The sequence below is a fragment of the Triturus cristatus genome, chromosome 12, assembly GCF_964204655.1.
Source record: "Triturus cristatus chromosome 12, aTriCri1.1, whole genome shotgun sequence".
NCBI classification, from domain to species: Eukaryota; Metazoa; Chordata; class Amphibia; order Caudata; family Salamandridae; genus Triturus; species Triturus cristatus.
Window position 1 is genome coordinate 92,308,255 of NC_140595.1, and position 15,421 is coordinate 92,323,675.

The following is a 15,421-nucleotide window of genomic DNA, read 5'->3' on the forward strand; positions in this document are numbered from 1 at the left end:
TCTTGTTCAGTGGATGGGTACTCTGGGACAAAAGGAATTGTCTGACTGATGGTATGCACGGTCTCTTGGATTTCTACGGGACTCTTGGTTGAATCCACCACAAGTTATGTCAAAACAAAATGAACACTCTATTTCAACTCTTTTTTTCCTTGGTGCATTGTCTCTTTCACCCCACCTGGTTTCTGTCCCATCTTGATGGTGGTAAAGCTGTGTTAGTTTAGTTTCCTGAATACATTTTAGGTCTTGCTATATTATGTTGGTTGCTTGAAAATCATATATGCTGCTCATGCTGCGTCCTTTGACAACTGCGCTCCACTCAGCTGTGCACCTCTTTCTGGAAACTAAGACATGTAAGTAAAACATCATGGTCACCCTAAGATCTTTGCATTGTCTCCCACTTAATGCCACACATTGAAATGTTACATTGGGGTGTCTGACTTAGAAGGCTCTCATATTGAACATTAGTTTTCAGTCATGAAAAAACACAGCTTAAACCTCACATCAGGGTTCTCCGCAACCATTTATACGTTATGGAATGCCTCTGTACGTCACTATACAATGTCCTTACTACTGTTTCTTTGAGTGGAGGGTTAAAAACACCTCTTTTTTTGGAAATAATTTGGGTAGACTTTGCATGCAAGAGTCACTGGACTGTGGTGTTTTGGAAAAACATATCACCTGTTTTCGAGCATAGGGGCAGGCCTGTAAGGACAAGGTGGCATAATGAGGCGGGGCATCTGTTTTAAGGCAGGCCGCAATATGTTCTCCTGTGCAGAGCAAACAGAAGGGTAGGTTATGTGGTTGCTGCTTTCCTATTGTATCCTATGGTCTAAAATTGCTTCTCTTCAGATATAGAATCATAGTCAGATGATGCCCATGTTCTCATCATTGAAGAATATCTCTTTAGAGCATGAGGCAGTGCAGGAAAGCAATAAATGTTGCTGAAAGTGTAAGTACAGCATGTATGCTTAACGCATCCACAGTGCTTAAGTTGCAAAAGAATGTGACAGGGCCCAAAACCTTGCTCAGAACCACACAGTTCGAGCCATAGGATGGCGTGGATGGCGTGGCTGCCAAATGCCAAGGCTGGGCAGTCTTGATCCCACCTCAATCCTCTTTCATCCACCACTTTTTTTTTTGGGGGGGGGGGGGGGGGGGAGTTTCATATAGCAGAACTCGACCGGTGTTCATGCGCTTTACATGAACACCAGTTACGTTACAGAGGGGCACATTAATTTTGTTAGGCACCGGGAGATTAAGGGATTTGCCCAGAATCACAGGATGTTCAGCATCACTGCCGAGACACGAACATGGTCCCCAGCTTTGAGGTGGACCGCTCTGGCCGTTATGCCACACACTGCCTGCCCCCAGATTTCACTCTTTTAGGTTCTTATCCAACCCTGCTTTCTTTCTGTTTCACACTTTTTCAGTCGTTCCCTTCTTTCCCTCCCTTTTGTGTTTTTCTACATCTTGCTCTAGGTCAAAGTCTGATGATAGAAAATTCGTGCCGGAACCCAAAAACAGTGGTGGTGGTGGCTCGACCAGCATCCACTGGCTCAAAAAAGGCACTGCCCATCCATACACGAGTCACGCGCTCATGTTGTTTCTTGCAGTTCGGCACTAAAATAACATGAAGTCAATAATTTACTACCGAACTACAGCATTCTGCCTGTCACACCTCATTGCCTGAGGAAGTGTAAGCTTTGTGTAGGGAAAGGACAGGATGTCCTCTGTGGCCCTTATTTCAAGTCACACAGAGCTGGATTACCTCATGGAATTCTGCTCCGCTTGATTTCAAGTGGGGCAGTTTTTCCACACACAGGTGTGGGAGAACCAGAACTGGTTTACTGTGCAGTAATACCGCATGTGGCTCTGATTCCTTCCTATACTCCACCGACCTGCTCAGATTAAGCAGTAATGTGTGCCCTAAACCCTACAGGACTGGAAATTCCATGTGTTTTTTAGACCCGAAGAATCGGTTGCACAGAGTAATTCCACATTTCTTGGTGTTTAACTTGTAATTTCTGTGTTCTGGGGGTGGATTTATCTCATGCTAACCCCTATACCTTTCAACTCGGAATGAGGGCCTATGTTTATTTAATCGCCACCAAAAATACTTCTTGAGGTGTTTGCACAGGTTCAGAATTTCTGTGCAGGTTCTTCCACGAAGCACAGAAATGAGCGTCATCCACACTGGGCCTTGCCTCGCTAAGTCACTATGGTTGTCCTGCCACAGCCTTTACTTCATGAACACCATGGCCATCGGTATGAGAGTCACGGGTTTCCTGTTGCAATATTACCTAGTTAAAGATTCACAACACACAGTGGTAGGGTACCTTGATGGGGTGGGTGGCGTAATTCCACCATATTACAATTTGGATCCTGAGAAATACGAAATAACCTTGGAAATTGGTGCACATGCATTTATGGCTACATTTTCACCATTCAGGCTCCTTTTACCTGTGCTGATTTCTCCAAATTTTTGTCCACAGGGGAAAAAACAGTGACATACCTGCCCATTCACACGGTTCCACCGTGTGACACCCAATATCAGCTCCCATCACACGTCTCCCGGTGAGGAGCAGATATCACACATTGGCAGGGAAAACAAGCTGAAAACTACTGTAAATAGTGGTTTTCCAGCTCGTTTTCGGAGGCTTTGAACTGCCCACGTCCATTAAGGAGTGTGACAACACCCTAGGACAAGGGCACTAGCCTAAGCAAGTTTTTTTGTGAGGAGGTGGCTTGGGGGCAGGGTGGTGTTCAAAAGTGCCTCTTAGGCACTTCTCAGTACGAGGCCTAGCCCCCTTCAAGGCTCAAGGTCCTCCCCTCACACGGTGAGATTGTTCTTCAAGTTGGCAGGTATGCAGTGAGTTTGGTCTTTTCACAAACTTGTAATCCTGATTTGGCCGGTAAATCTTGATAATAGCTTAATGGGGACTTCCAGGCTTCTTATAATGAGGACCTATTTGTAATGTTCAACCACGAGCACCATCGGGCATACATTCCTGCTCCAGCGCCTGGTTACCCACACGGGTGATAAGCTGCGCCATACAAATCGACATAACATAAGAATGTATTCTTTGGATTGCCACTTGCGTAGACTCTCCGTGTATGACTCTTGTTATGTCCTGCTCCTTGAATACTATGTGTGATGTTTGCCCCCACCTGCGCTATGCCCTCCTGTGTGTGCTTTCAGCCCTCAGCAGGATGTGTTTCTAATGATGGGTCTCTGTCTCTCTACAGCTATCCTCGGCATGTACACTCTGATGAGCAACAAGCAATACTACGACGCCATGACATCCGGGATAATCATGAACAAGGAAGGCATCAACAGTATGTATGTAGGAGGAAGGGGCGGGGATCCACAGGTTCATAGTACTGGCCGAACATGTATATCGATTCGTCAGCTCAACTCAGTATATGTCCTGGGCAGGGCCGTCTGAACAGCATTATAGGCCCCCGGGCAACGCAGTGCACTGGGCCCTGCCTGCCCAACCACTCACAGGAATAAAAATGTTTAATGGATAATTTGTGCTAAATTTTGGTCTACATGGGACCCCTATGTTTGTGGGGCCCACGGGTAAATGCCCAGTGTGCCCATGCATTAAGACTGCACTGGTCTTGGGATGCAATGCCCACTGATGGTCCCCTGTATTCCTCGCATATCTGATGTATTTGTGCTGCTGAACTATCTGGAACCAGCTCACAGTATGTGTGCTAGCCCATTTATTTTATATTCCTGTACAGGAATTTTAACATCACCGACCTAACTAACGAGGGGCTTCGTAGCGCTTTCCAAAGAAGGAATAATAACATTTGGAACAGAGCTCATACCATTTGAACAATGAACAGTAGGGGGTGAAGTATAGAAGGTGCAGACAAAATTGGGATGGTGTTTATGAGCACTGACTGTGAAAGGCAAGCTGAGTAGTTAAATGCTGACTGGACTGTTTTCTGGAATTAATTTCCGAATCTTGAGTGAGGCACAGAGGACTCTTGTTTTAGGACCCCATGGACAAAGCCACATTGTGATTGCAAGCCTTGCAAGTTGATAGATCTCAGTGTTTGTGATAGAAAAATGACTTTTAGGTAGGAATTAATCCCATTTTGCAAGTTTGAAAAACCTTTCTGACTTGCAAAATGGGTTTAGCGACGCACACTGAATTGCAAATAGGAAGTGGTTTCAACGGGGCATCAACATTTAATTGTAGTTCTCTGTGGCATGTATCAATACTTCGCAATTTCAATTGCAGAGTGACATGAAATATAAAACCAACATTTCTGGCAGGAGGAATGGGGTTAGGTCAGTAGATTTGACCATGATTGGACCTATGTTTGATAACTGCTTGGGTACAGGAGCAGAAATTCACTTTTGTGGAATGTAGGATGAGATAGAAAGTGGCTACGAATTAGACACCGGAGTCGGGGAGCAGTGTCTTCCAGAGGTAACATGCCAAGAAAGGGCTGCATGCCATCTAAATATTGATGAATGGGCTTGTGATGCCAACTAGAATGCTTTCTAGAGGATCCATGTAGAGATTGAAGGAAGTACGAGACGGGACCGCTGATTTTGGGCCCCCAAACCGTTATAGTGTAGGTTGAGAGCACCTATAAGATTAGATCTTCACAAGATGGGGAATGTTGACTCTCCCTACTAACGTTTGTCTTACATTTTTTGCCAATTTTGTGAATTAGGCAAAATTGTTACTCTTAAATTTGTAAGCGTAAAAACTTTCAAACAATCCATTTTGCAGCTCTAACATCCATATAATTGTCAGGAATTACAAAATTGAAACAAGTGAGTGCTTTTGTTACTTGTTTTTCTGCCCTTTTTCTTTTACAAACAATATATGTGTGAGCACTTCTGCAACATTTTATTTACACAAGACAGTTGTGGAATAATTTCCTGCAGTATGATTCCTGTTTTTCTGAATTAATGAAACATTTACCTAATAAATGATGCACAAGTAAACGTTTGATTATGCTGCAAACATCACTTGCATTGGAAAAACGTTACCATAGCGATAACTGAGTGAAATTCAAGTGATATGAAATGTGGAATCCTGAATCCGTAAAATCTGTTATAAGTACAATCTTTTACACGAAACAAGAAACTGTTGTCCCGGAATCCAATAGGGCGCAGGTATTCCCAAACATTTTAGGACCACGACCCACTTCTTGGAATGACAGATTTTCTTGACCCACCTACCTTCAATGAACATGAGGAGGGGTGATTTTTTGTAATGTAACTAAGGCATTGAGTGGTTCACATTGTCATTTACAGACAGCTCATTTCCATTGAAATGACTACTAACTTTGCACAGTCATACAGCTTTACTGATAACAGTACATAGCACACATCTCTCAAATGATAATGTGTAGAAATTGAGTTTCTGTGAATTTTATCATTTGTGCATCAACAGTTCAAGTGTCTATTTGTTTTGAGCCGATTAAAATCTCTGTTTCCAGCACACTACAAACATTTTTTTAAATGTACTTCATTTTTCCTTCCCTAACTGCTAAATGCATACAATTCATTTACAGGTACTTACATTTTGTTGTGTGTTGCAAAGATTGTCATATAATTCACTAAACGTCCTCTCACTTTGTAGTAGGAGAAGGAATAGTAAACACCAATTCCATACTGAAGAATAAGCAGCACCTTGTCAGAAGACATAGCCTGACATTTGACTTCTGTTGTTGAAACAGGCAAATATGGCAAGATAAACACATCATTTGTAGGCATCTTTAGTTATTGCTCGTACTTTACCGACCCACCAAAAAGTGGCTCAATACCCACAGTTTGGGAAACACTGTATTAGAGGATTAAAAAACTGGCAATGGTTATGCGATTCAGACTAGATTTAATGTGTTAATGCGTGCTGGATTTGCACGCTTAAGCGAGACACATACATACATACATACATAATCGAAGCCAGGAGGAGAGGATATAGAGGACTATAGTTTCAAAGCAGTCACATAAGTGGAGGCGGAAGGATTCACCCAAATAGCCAGTAGCATTGGTAGAGAGATGAATACTCCACTGGGCTTACAAAGTCCCAAGCCAATGGAGAGAGAGGCTTGTTGGAGAAAGCCAATGGTTGAAAGAGGCGGACCTAATGCCCACTCTTTGTATATTGTTAGCAGTGGGCCTGTGTGACATGTGCACTGTCAAAACCTAGACCTAAAAGTGTTCTGGTCAGGTTTCAGACCTTGTGGTATGGGTAGTACTGCTGCATTGATCTTTGCTGCTGAAATCTGCCATATTGGCTTCACACTGAATGAAATGTAATTTTCCGGATTTGTTTATGATTTGTTTCATATCAGGCGTCGTGCAACCAGACACATACAAACAGGTGCCCGACGAGCCTCCAAATCCTACCAACGTAGAAGAAACCCTGAAGAAGATCAAGAGCAACGACAAGGACTTGGAAGAAGTGAACCTCAACAATATCCCAGTAAAATGGCTTTTCTTTTGGTTGCTATGGGGGATGGGGTGGCACTGTATATTTTCCTTGGAGTTACAAATTTCTTGTATCACGTGATGTTTCCCCGTACAAACATTTACAGCATCTCTCCATTTCCATGAATTAATCATATCGCTGGCTCATTTCTCAGTGAACCGAGCTCAGGATGCCTTCATTGCTTCATAAATGGATCACCAGTTTTGGAATTTACATTCCTAGACTAATAGCAATCTGTTGCCTGGCATTGCTAGGGCCTTTTAGAGTTTGGTGGAAAGGGAATCCTGCTCCACCAAACTTGTGGTTTCCCTTCAGCCGTTAGAAGTGGCGAGACCCCTGTCTTTCCGATTGTGGAGCATCAGCAGGTTTCACTGCCGGAAACCTATGACAAGGTGGCCCATCTGCCTCTGAGTTGCTGAGCCAAGGGAGTGGATGGTGCACTGTTTTCAGGGCGGATCTTCTGCCGCTTATATTTCCCTCCCAGGTCTGCAAGGCAAGGTGGATCCAGGCAGATAAATGTTCTATGCACCCCAGGCACAGGGAGAAAACAAATTCCTTGCAACTTAATCATTTTTTATGTGTATCGCTACTGGATGTTCGGATCCGAAAAAGAAAGATATGCAGACCCTCTGCAGTGAAATGGCCAACGTGAAGGCATCACAATTTTGACAGAAGTGAACATGTCGTTTAGGTGGGTGCACTATCCCGTAAAAAGATGGTTGTCAAGGAAGCTGGGATTTCTTAGTGTTGCAGGCAGGATTACACTTGCAGACTGTCTAACATACTCTGAACAGCCTCCTTTCTCTTCTTCCTTAACTATGGAGCTACTTTTAATGAATATTCTTGGTTCTCCTATTGCCAAACTTTGTAGCCATCCCACCCCCTCCCACGCCGTTGTCAGAGTAGCCATTTTCCTCCCCACGAGATCCCTTGTTTTTCAGGCTCTGTATTCCGTACGGGTAGTGCTGCTATTGCCTGTTCCCCTTTAACTAAAACCTCGCTGTCGTTTTGTGCACCTTCCTATTCGGATATGGAGTCCACCGGATCTCACCCTCCCACTGCAGTCTCGAAACTCACTATGGCCTCCCTCCATTTTGACGGGTACTCTTCTGCATTTTCATCTACCCTGCACCACTGTAGCCTGACTTCTTCTGCTATCGCCCATTCTTTCACATCTTTCTCCCATCTTTATTGTCCATAAATTATGTTTAGAAAGCTCCCTAAAATATTCTGAAGAGTGTGAAACTTGTCAGTGGGTATTTTCCTTTTCAGAGTACAGGTATATAGTATAGTCTTGTTTGCTTTAATCCCAGAATTGCTTGCATTCCTTTTTTTTAATAAACGAGGCAGATTTGTAATTTGCAACGTATTTACATGTAGTGTGGCTTTTATTGTGTTTGTGTACAGAGGCATGTTTGCTGTTTTCGCCTGCTCCTTGGTGGCCTGTTTGTGAGCGCAAAAGACACACAAATGATGGACGGAATGCGGAGCAACTCAAACATTCACTCCCAGTCAAGAGATCTGGGTTTAATCCATTGTTCTTTTGCTCACCATGTCACCCAGTTTAGACCCAGCCATATAAAAATCAGTCTTGACCCTGCTCCTCCTGGGAGCATTCTGGCCTGAACTACCAAGCCAGGTCCTCCCTGGACCAGAAACAAGCATCTTGAGACCAGTTTCATGGTATCACCCCTCATGTTTGTGAGCGCAAGCATTTGTCTTTTAGCCACATAGCTATCAACAATTATTCTTTGGAGTCAGAGCTATTCTGAAAAAGAAATACAATATGCGTTAATAGCAATGAAGGTACGTTATGTTCTTAAAGCATTCATATTTTAAGCAGTTTTCCAGTGGTCGAGTTTGATGAATAGTCTGTACTGAATACTGACCACATTATGATGGGCAGAGATCTGGGCAGGACCATCCTGAGTGGATATTTGGATAGAACCCAAAAATGTGTCTATCTGCCAAACTCCCCTGCCCTTTTCATGAGGACGGGGGAGGTATACTACAAGGATATCGACTCCATAACATTGAAATGATTGAAAATATGGTACAAAAATATTGTGAAAATAAGCATATGTAAGGTAAGTACAGATTTACTCTACTTAAGTCCAACACATGTACCTCATCTATATACATAGCTACAAGGTATAAATTAGTGGAGTTATGAATGGTAAATCGCACTTTTCCTACACATACTTATCGAACAGATATTTGGTAGTCGATATTTTGGCTAAGATACTTTTATAGTACAATATGTTTGCAGTTGGTATTCTGGGGTGCAACCCTTTCCAATAGCGGAGCCCTATCAGTCCTCAACATCAGGAATGCCTTTGGATTGGCATTGGACTGGCCACTGAATTTAGGCATGTGTTTCTGACACCATTTGCAGTGATGCAATCTCTGTACATTATAAACCATAGCAATCAGCACAGAAAGTCTGGAATGTCCCTGAAATGCTAGGAGCAAATGCTCTTGATGGTGCTTCCAGACCCCCACAGCGAAAAAAAGAATCTGAAGATGGTGACCACTTGCAGAGGATTCTGGGGCATTTGTCAGACATCATGGAAGGATGGACATGGCGACAATAACAACGCCCATACATAAAAAAATAACAACAATTCCGGACCCTTCTACCAGTGAATAATGCAAACCAAGGGAATCGAGAAAATTCTTCAAGCTTCAAAATTACTCCTATACATAGGTAATCATTTTGTAGATCAGGGACTCTTGTAATAAGCGTTCTGAAAAACCGTAACTCATCTTGGGGCTGCATTTGAAATGTGCACATTTGTGGCGGCAGATTTGAAAGTAACTATCTCATGCAGAGGTTGTGGCAGGAAACACAATGGACTAGCACAAGATGTATGGTGACAATACCATTGCGCTGTGCTCCTCTGGGGTGGGAATGTTTACATGTAGCGGACATTCCTCCTGCTCAGTGGATGCCTAGGTGTTTCCTTTGCACAAGCATAGAAGGATGATCTAGAATCCAAATGTAAATTAGGTCCCAAATCTCTGTCCAACATTACGAGGGTCTAACCCCGTCCAGTTTACCTAGTGAAAATGTGTGCCTGTTTTCTCCCAATAAATATTCCAGCCCAATGTTCTCCGGTCCGTATCTGTATGTAGTGTAACGCAATGGCAATCACAGTCCAAAAGGATTCCATCCAGCTATCCACTCTAGATAATCTTGGCCAAATTTATGCCCAATAAATTGTAGTACTAACAGTGGTTCTGGTAAACCAGTCCAGTAAACGGCGTAAAATATTCATCAGTAGCGTGGAGGTGTCTGCAGAAAGGCTCACTGGATGCTTTCATTTCCTACATCACCACTGAATACTTAACAGCCCTTCTCACTCTGGAGTTTGCGCAGATTGAAATGCCACATAGTAGAGGCCTCTGGTCTCACCTCGTAAAGGCAAGTAGCCAGCCTGGAGCCCATATAGAGGGGTAAGGGCACAGTAGATTTACTGGGATTGTGCGTGATAGGCCATCAATTCAAGTTGTACAAATTGGCAATGCTGCATTGTTTTTGTGGAGTTACCAGCCTGCATGAATACACGTTTTGCCAAGTGCAGAATTGCACCAGGCAAAGTAGGAAAAGACCCGGAATCTGTGACTCGCTTGGGAAAAAGATCTTGGGTATTCCAGAACCTGAATGAATACCCATTCTGGAGAAAAACTCGTGATTTTTGCTAACTGTGGCGTTGACGCTGGATTGTAATACATGCACTTCTCGTTATCATTGTCCGTTAGAAGGCGCAGGCTTCGTCTGCTCATCGGATATTGAGTGTTTAACCTCAGGGTTGTTGATGGACCCCACTGTCTATCATTTGGGTACTGGGAGGTCTTCACTTCTGCATGCTGTGCATTTACAGCCAAATCCAGGTTGTTGGATAAAAGGGCAGTCTGTGTGTATTGGCAGGTGTATTATTGGCCAACCCTATGCACTATCGCACAACTGGGTTAAGAAGATACTGAATGACCTCAGAGCCAGAGTGTGACAACTGATGACAAATACACTAATATCTATGCACATGACACTCACTCTCGTGCACCTTCTTATTTTCCTCTGCAGGACATACCCATCCCTTTGTTGAAAGACATCTGTGAAGCCATGAAGACCAACACTCATGTCAAGAAGCTGAGTCTGGTAGCAACACGGAGTAATGATCCAGTCGCTAAAGTGAGCATTCTTCCCTCCCTACAGACTATATTTGTGTATGTTTTAATTCTCTTAAACAAAAATTAATGGCCTGGTCACTAACAAGCTTGCCAGGAGCCCTACTCAAGCTGTAACAATGTACTAATGAAGGAAAAGTCCAGATGAATGGCTACTAGGTGTGAGTTTTTCAGGAGTGAAGCTCAAGTTGTGCTTTCTCTCCTATATCACAGCCCTGGGGGTCATTGATTGGTGCTAGTTGAATGTTTTGTCATGGCCAACAGAGCAATGCAGGATTGTAAGGCAGTGCTGCTCTTGGAAGGAGTGTGTGTTGTAATTACAGAACAGTGTGCCCTGAGCCATCTCCAGGATGTGTAATTCATGCACAGGAGTCTGATGTCTCATAAGACAGCACAGGCTACCAGCCCTGCCAACCACAGCACACCAAACCCAATCTGAAATCTACAGCTCATGCATATTCAATCATTGGACACTCTGCCCATATAATCCCATTATAAAAAGCCATAGCCACTTAAGTTGCCCATTTTCTTATTAGTACCATATTGCTCACTCATACTACCCTCTTCGTCAATGGTAAGAGCTACTGTGCCATTTCAGATTGCCTCGTTTTCCATATAAGGACTCCCCAGCCTTTCCAGTCTTGTTGATTTGTTTCTCAACCTTTATTATTTTTGTTTTTTTTACTAGTTTTGCACCTACCATCTTCCTAGAACATAGAATCTTGCATGTAACCCTTTCTTTGAAAAAGAGATTGCTATTTTATTTCAAAACTTCTCATTACAGTCAGTTGCTCAGAAGCACTTACATTCTCTCTTGAACGCGAACGCTTATTCCGAGGATTGGTATACTTAAAGCATGTTTGTATATATTTATCTGTAATTCTTTTTTTTGGGAATGTTTTTATTGGCATTTTCTTAATTACAGTACAGAAACAGTATGGGTGTCCGGAGAACATGATTGTCTTTGGTAGTACATCAACAGCATCGTTCAACAGCAGTAGTACACATGTCATCAATAAATGGACTTTCTTAATTGATAGCACGCGCCTCCCTCCTCCCCTCCCCATCCGGCCACCACCCCGCCTCGGGTATCAGTGTGAGTCATTGATCAGGAGACTGTAGTGCGTTATCCACGGCTTCCATATTTTCTGGAACATTTTAGGGCAGCCCTGTGCTATATTAGTCGTCTTCTCTCCTGACATATACTTGTCCATTCCCTTTCTCCCAATGATGGATTCAGTGTGGCCCCCCCATGTTTGTGCCAGGTCGCGTTTGGCCACCACTAATCCTAAATTAAGTAGTGTTAACTTTGGTCTGGGGGGGTCATCCTCCGTGTGTATGCCCAACAAAACAAACTGGGGATCCAGGGGTATCTTCGCCTCTAAAATATCTTCTAACTCTTTCAGCAAAGTCACCCACTACGTTTGGATGTGTGGACATTCCCATACCGTGTGGAAGTATGCACCCTCAGCCCTGTTGCATATCAAGCAGCGAGGCGTGTCAGCCCTCCCCATATGGTGCAGCCGGGCTCTATCATAATATGCTCTGTGCAGGTATTTGAATTGAATTAGTCTTAGGCAGGACCTGATGGCCACCTCTCGGGGATGCATAAGCGCTATTTCCCAATCCGGGTCTTCAATCTCACCTATGTCCGCCTCCCACTTCGCCCTCAATTTCAGCAGGGAGTCTGGTTTGTGTTGATAATGGTTCTGTATGTCCAGGAGACTGCCTTTTCCCCATTCTCACCCATTAGGAGTCGTCCCTCTAACGGGGCCTATTCGGGGAGGTCACCTGTGTCGATATGCTGTGCCCTCCACGCATGTGCTAGCTGCAAGTATTTATAGTATTGTGTCTGGTGCATGTCGTACGCTATCTGGAGGTGGGAAAATGTAACCAGCACTTAATGGAATATTATATCTTTAATTTGTGAGATGCCCAGTAGGTCTCACTTCCCGAATCCTCTTAGCTTCGCGATTTCTTTAAGCCACCCCACCCAAAGTGGAGTTTCCCTGGTCACTCGTTTATCCCACTTCATTTGCCGTTCCGCTTTTTCCCATGCCGCGATCACGATTTGCGTGGCTATTAGGAGTTTTGCAGAGCTTTTCCCACCATAGAGGTAGTGTGTATGTTGCCGTCTAGCAAACTGTGTGCGTTCCAGTGCGTATGTGGGGTGGTCACCCGCTGCATGTTCCCATTCATTTACTACAATTAGGTGAGCGGCCCAGTAGTACGCTCTAATATCAGGCAGGGAAATACCGCCATTCTATTGGTTGCGTTGCAATGTCGCCAGTGCTATTCTCATCAATTTTAACGACTATCCCGTCTGGTATCAATGTTCTGAAGAACATATAAGAATTTTGGGAGCACTATCATTTTGTAAAGCGCCGCCCTCCCCAGCTACGTCAATGGCAAGGAGTTCCATCTTTCTACGTCAGAGGTAAACTCCTTGAGCACCCTATAAAGATTCCGATTGAGCGCCTCTACTTTATCCGTCGTAGCATAAACCCCTAGATATTGTATGACATTGGGGGCTATCTGAAGCTGGCTAATGTGACCAATGCCCCCCCCTCCCCAACTGACTGGATAAAGGCACGATTTCTCCCAGTTGATTTTGTACCCCGCATGCGTGCCATATTCTTCACAACTGGCCATGATATTTGAGAGCGTCATCTCAGGGTCTGTAACGTACAGTAGTCTGTCGTCGGCATACAGCGAGATGCGCTCGTCCGAGGTCTCATTCTCTCCCCTCCGGAATCCTGTGATACATCGATGTGCTCGGATGACACATGCGAGAGGCTCTAACACCAGAGTAAAGAGGAGAGGGGACAGGGGGCACCCCGTCCAATCGAAAATTCCCGCAACACTACACCATTAACTCTTGTTCTAACCAGGGGTCTCTCGAAGAGAATGGCGATCCATTTCCTGAAAGTAGGGCCAAATCCGTATTCCTCCAGCACGTACATAAGGAAGGGCCAGAGGACGGTGTCAAATGCTTTCTCAGCATCAAGTAGTTACCACCTCCAGCCAATTGTGTAACCTCCGGAGGTTGAGTCTCGTCGACCTCCTCGGCATAAAGCCTGACAGGTGTATGAGACCGGATATTACCGTGGTAAGCCTGTTGGCTAGTATTCTGGCCAGTACTTTAGTTTCCATATTAATAAGAGATGGGTGGGTACGAGCTACACTTCTGCGAAGGCCTATCCTTCTTAGGGATTACCACAATCGTGGCTGTCCGTAGGTCCTTGGGGAGACCACCCACCGCCTGCAGGTATAGCTGAAGAAGGTGAGGACTAAATAATGTTCCGTTTTGTTTGAAGAATTCGGGGGGGAGCCCATTCAGACCCGAGACCTTCCCAGTTTTCAACTCCCCAATGGCTTCTGTGATTTCCTCATTCATTATCTTCTCGTCCAATGTCAGTGATTCGCTTGCCACTAGTTTGGGGAACTGTATTTTCTGAAGATATGCCTTTATTTGTGCCGGCTCTGCCAGCGAGAATTGCGCATAGGCCTCATAGTACCCAGCAAAGGCGTTAGCTATTTCAACGGGAGTGGTATGGGCTTGACCACCCTCTGTCTGTATCTGGGTTACCCATCTACTATCCAGCTCTTTTTTACTCAGCCACGCAAGCAGTCGCCCCGTTTTATCTCCAGCGTCGTATAGACGCCGATGCATGGCGTGTATAGTGTGTTGCACATCTTTTTTAGCCAGTGCAAAGTATTCCCTGTGGACAACTTGTAATCTACGCAACAGATCAGGGTCATCGCTCGTGATGGTCTGTGTTTCGATCTGTAAGAGTTGGGATTCCAGCCCTGTGATCTCTTCACCTTCTTTCCGTTTTTTATACACTATAACGTTCTGGGCTCTATCCCGCAGGACGGGTTTGTATGCTTCCCATAATGTAATGGCGGAGTCTACTGACCTCACATTTTCACGAAAATAGTTTTGAGTCTACCCTAATCTCTTGGGCAACCTTGGGGTCCCTTAGTTCCCATGGGTTGAGCTTCCATTCCCCAGCCAGGCGTTGTGTACTATGGGTGAATGGTTCGAGAGACCTCTAGCCAGGTAGTCTACCTTGTTAACCTTCCCTATGTCACCTGCTGGGGCTAGTAAATAGTCTAGCCTCGAGAAGGCTTTGTGGGCTCCTGAGTAAAAGGAGTAAGCTTTGGTCTGGGGGTGATGCCTGCGCCATATGTCAGTTAATGTCAGTGTATCTGCGAACCGCTTAAGTTGTGTCTCTTTGGGGCCTCCCACTGGGTTTGTCGTATGGTCCAATGTAGGGTCCATTACATCATTAAAGTCACCCCCATTAATGTGAGTGGTGGAGCCCCAGCAGCGAGCTTTTCTAGTGTTTGTCTTTGCAACCTAGGGGGTGCATATACACTGATGAGAGTAAAGCTACGTCTATCCCATACACCCTTAACCGCAGCGTATGTACCATTAGGGTCTAGCCAAGTGCGCTCTGTTCTGAATGACGGCCTTTTCCTGATTAGGATGGCCACCCCTCTCGCCCCGGTGGAGAACCCCGCGTAGGCTAGAGTCTTGTATGCCCCTCTGCCTAGAAACCCACATTGTGTGCCCTTCAGGTGCGTCTCCTGCAAAAAGATGACATCGGGCTTCAGTCTTCTGAAATAGGCTTATACCAGTCCTCTCTTTACCTTATTGCCCATCCCATTTACGTTCCAGGAGAGGACCGAATAGGTGCCTTGACTATGTGTCGTCGTCAGGGTATCGTGCTGTGCCCTTCCCATTGGAATGATTATTTCCC

At 44.6% G+C, this 15,421-nt stretch overlaps 1 protein-coding gene across 1 annotated transcript in view; it reads left to right on the forward strand.

Annotated features, from left to right (window-relative positions):
• TMOD4 (tropomodulin 4) overlaps positions 1–15,421 on the forward strand; it is a 108,345-nt gene that overhangs the window by 85,357 nt on the left and 7,567 nt on the right. The window contains exons 5-7 of the mRNA XM_085639458.1: positions 3,247–3,336; positions 6,331–6,461; positions 10,552–10,659. Coding sequence (XP_085495584.1) covers positions 3,247–3,336; positions 6,331–6,461; positions 10,552–10,659 — 329 coding nt within the window. The remainder of the gene's footprint in view (positions 1–3,246; positions 3,337–6,330; positions 6,462–10,551; positions 10,660–15,421) is intronic.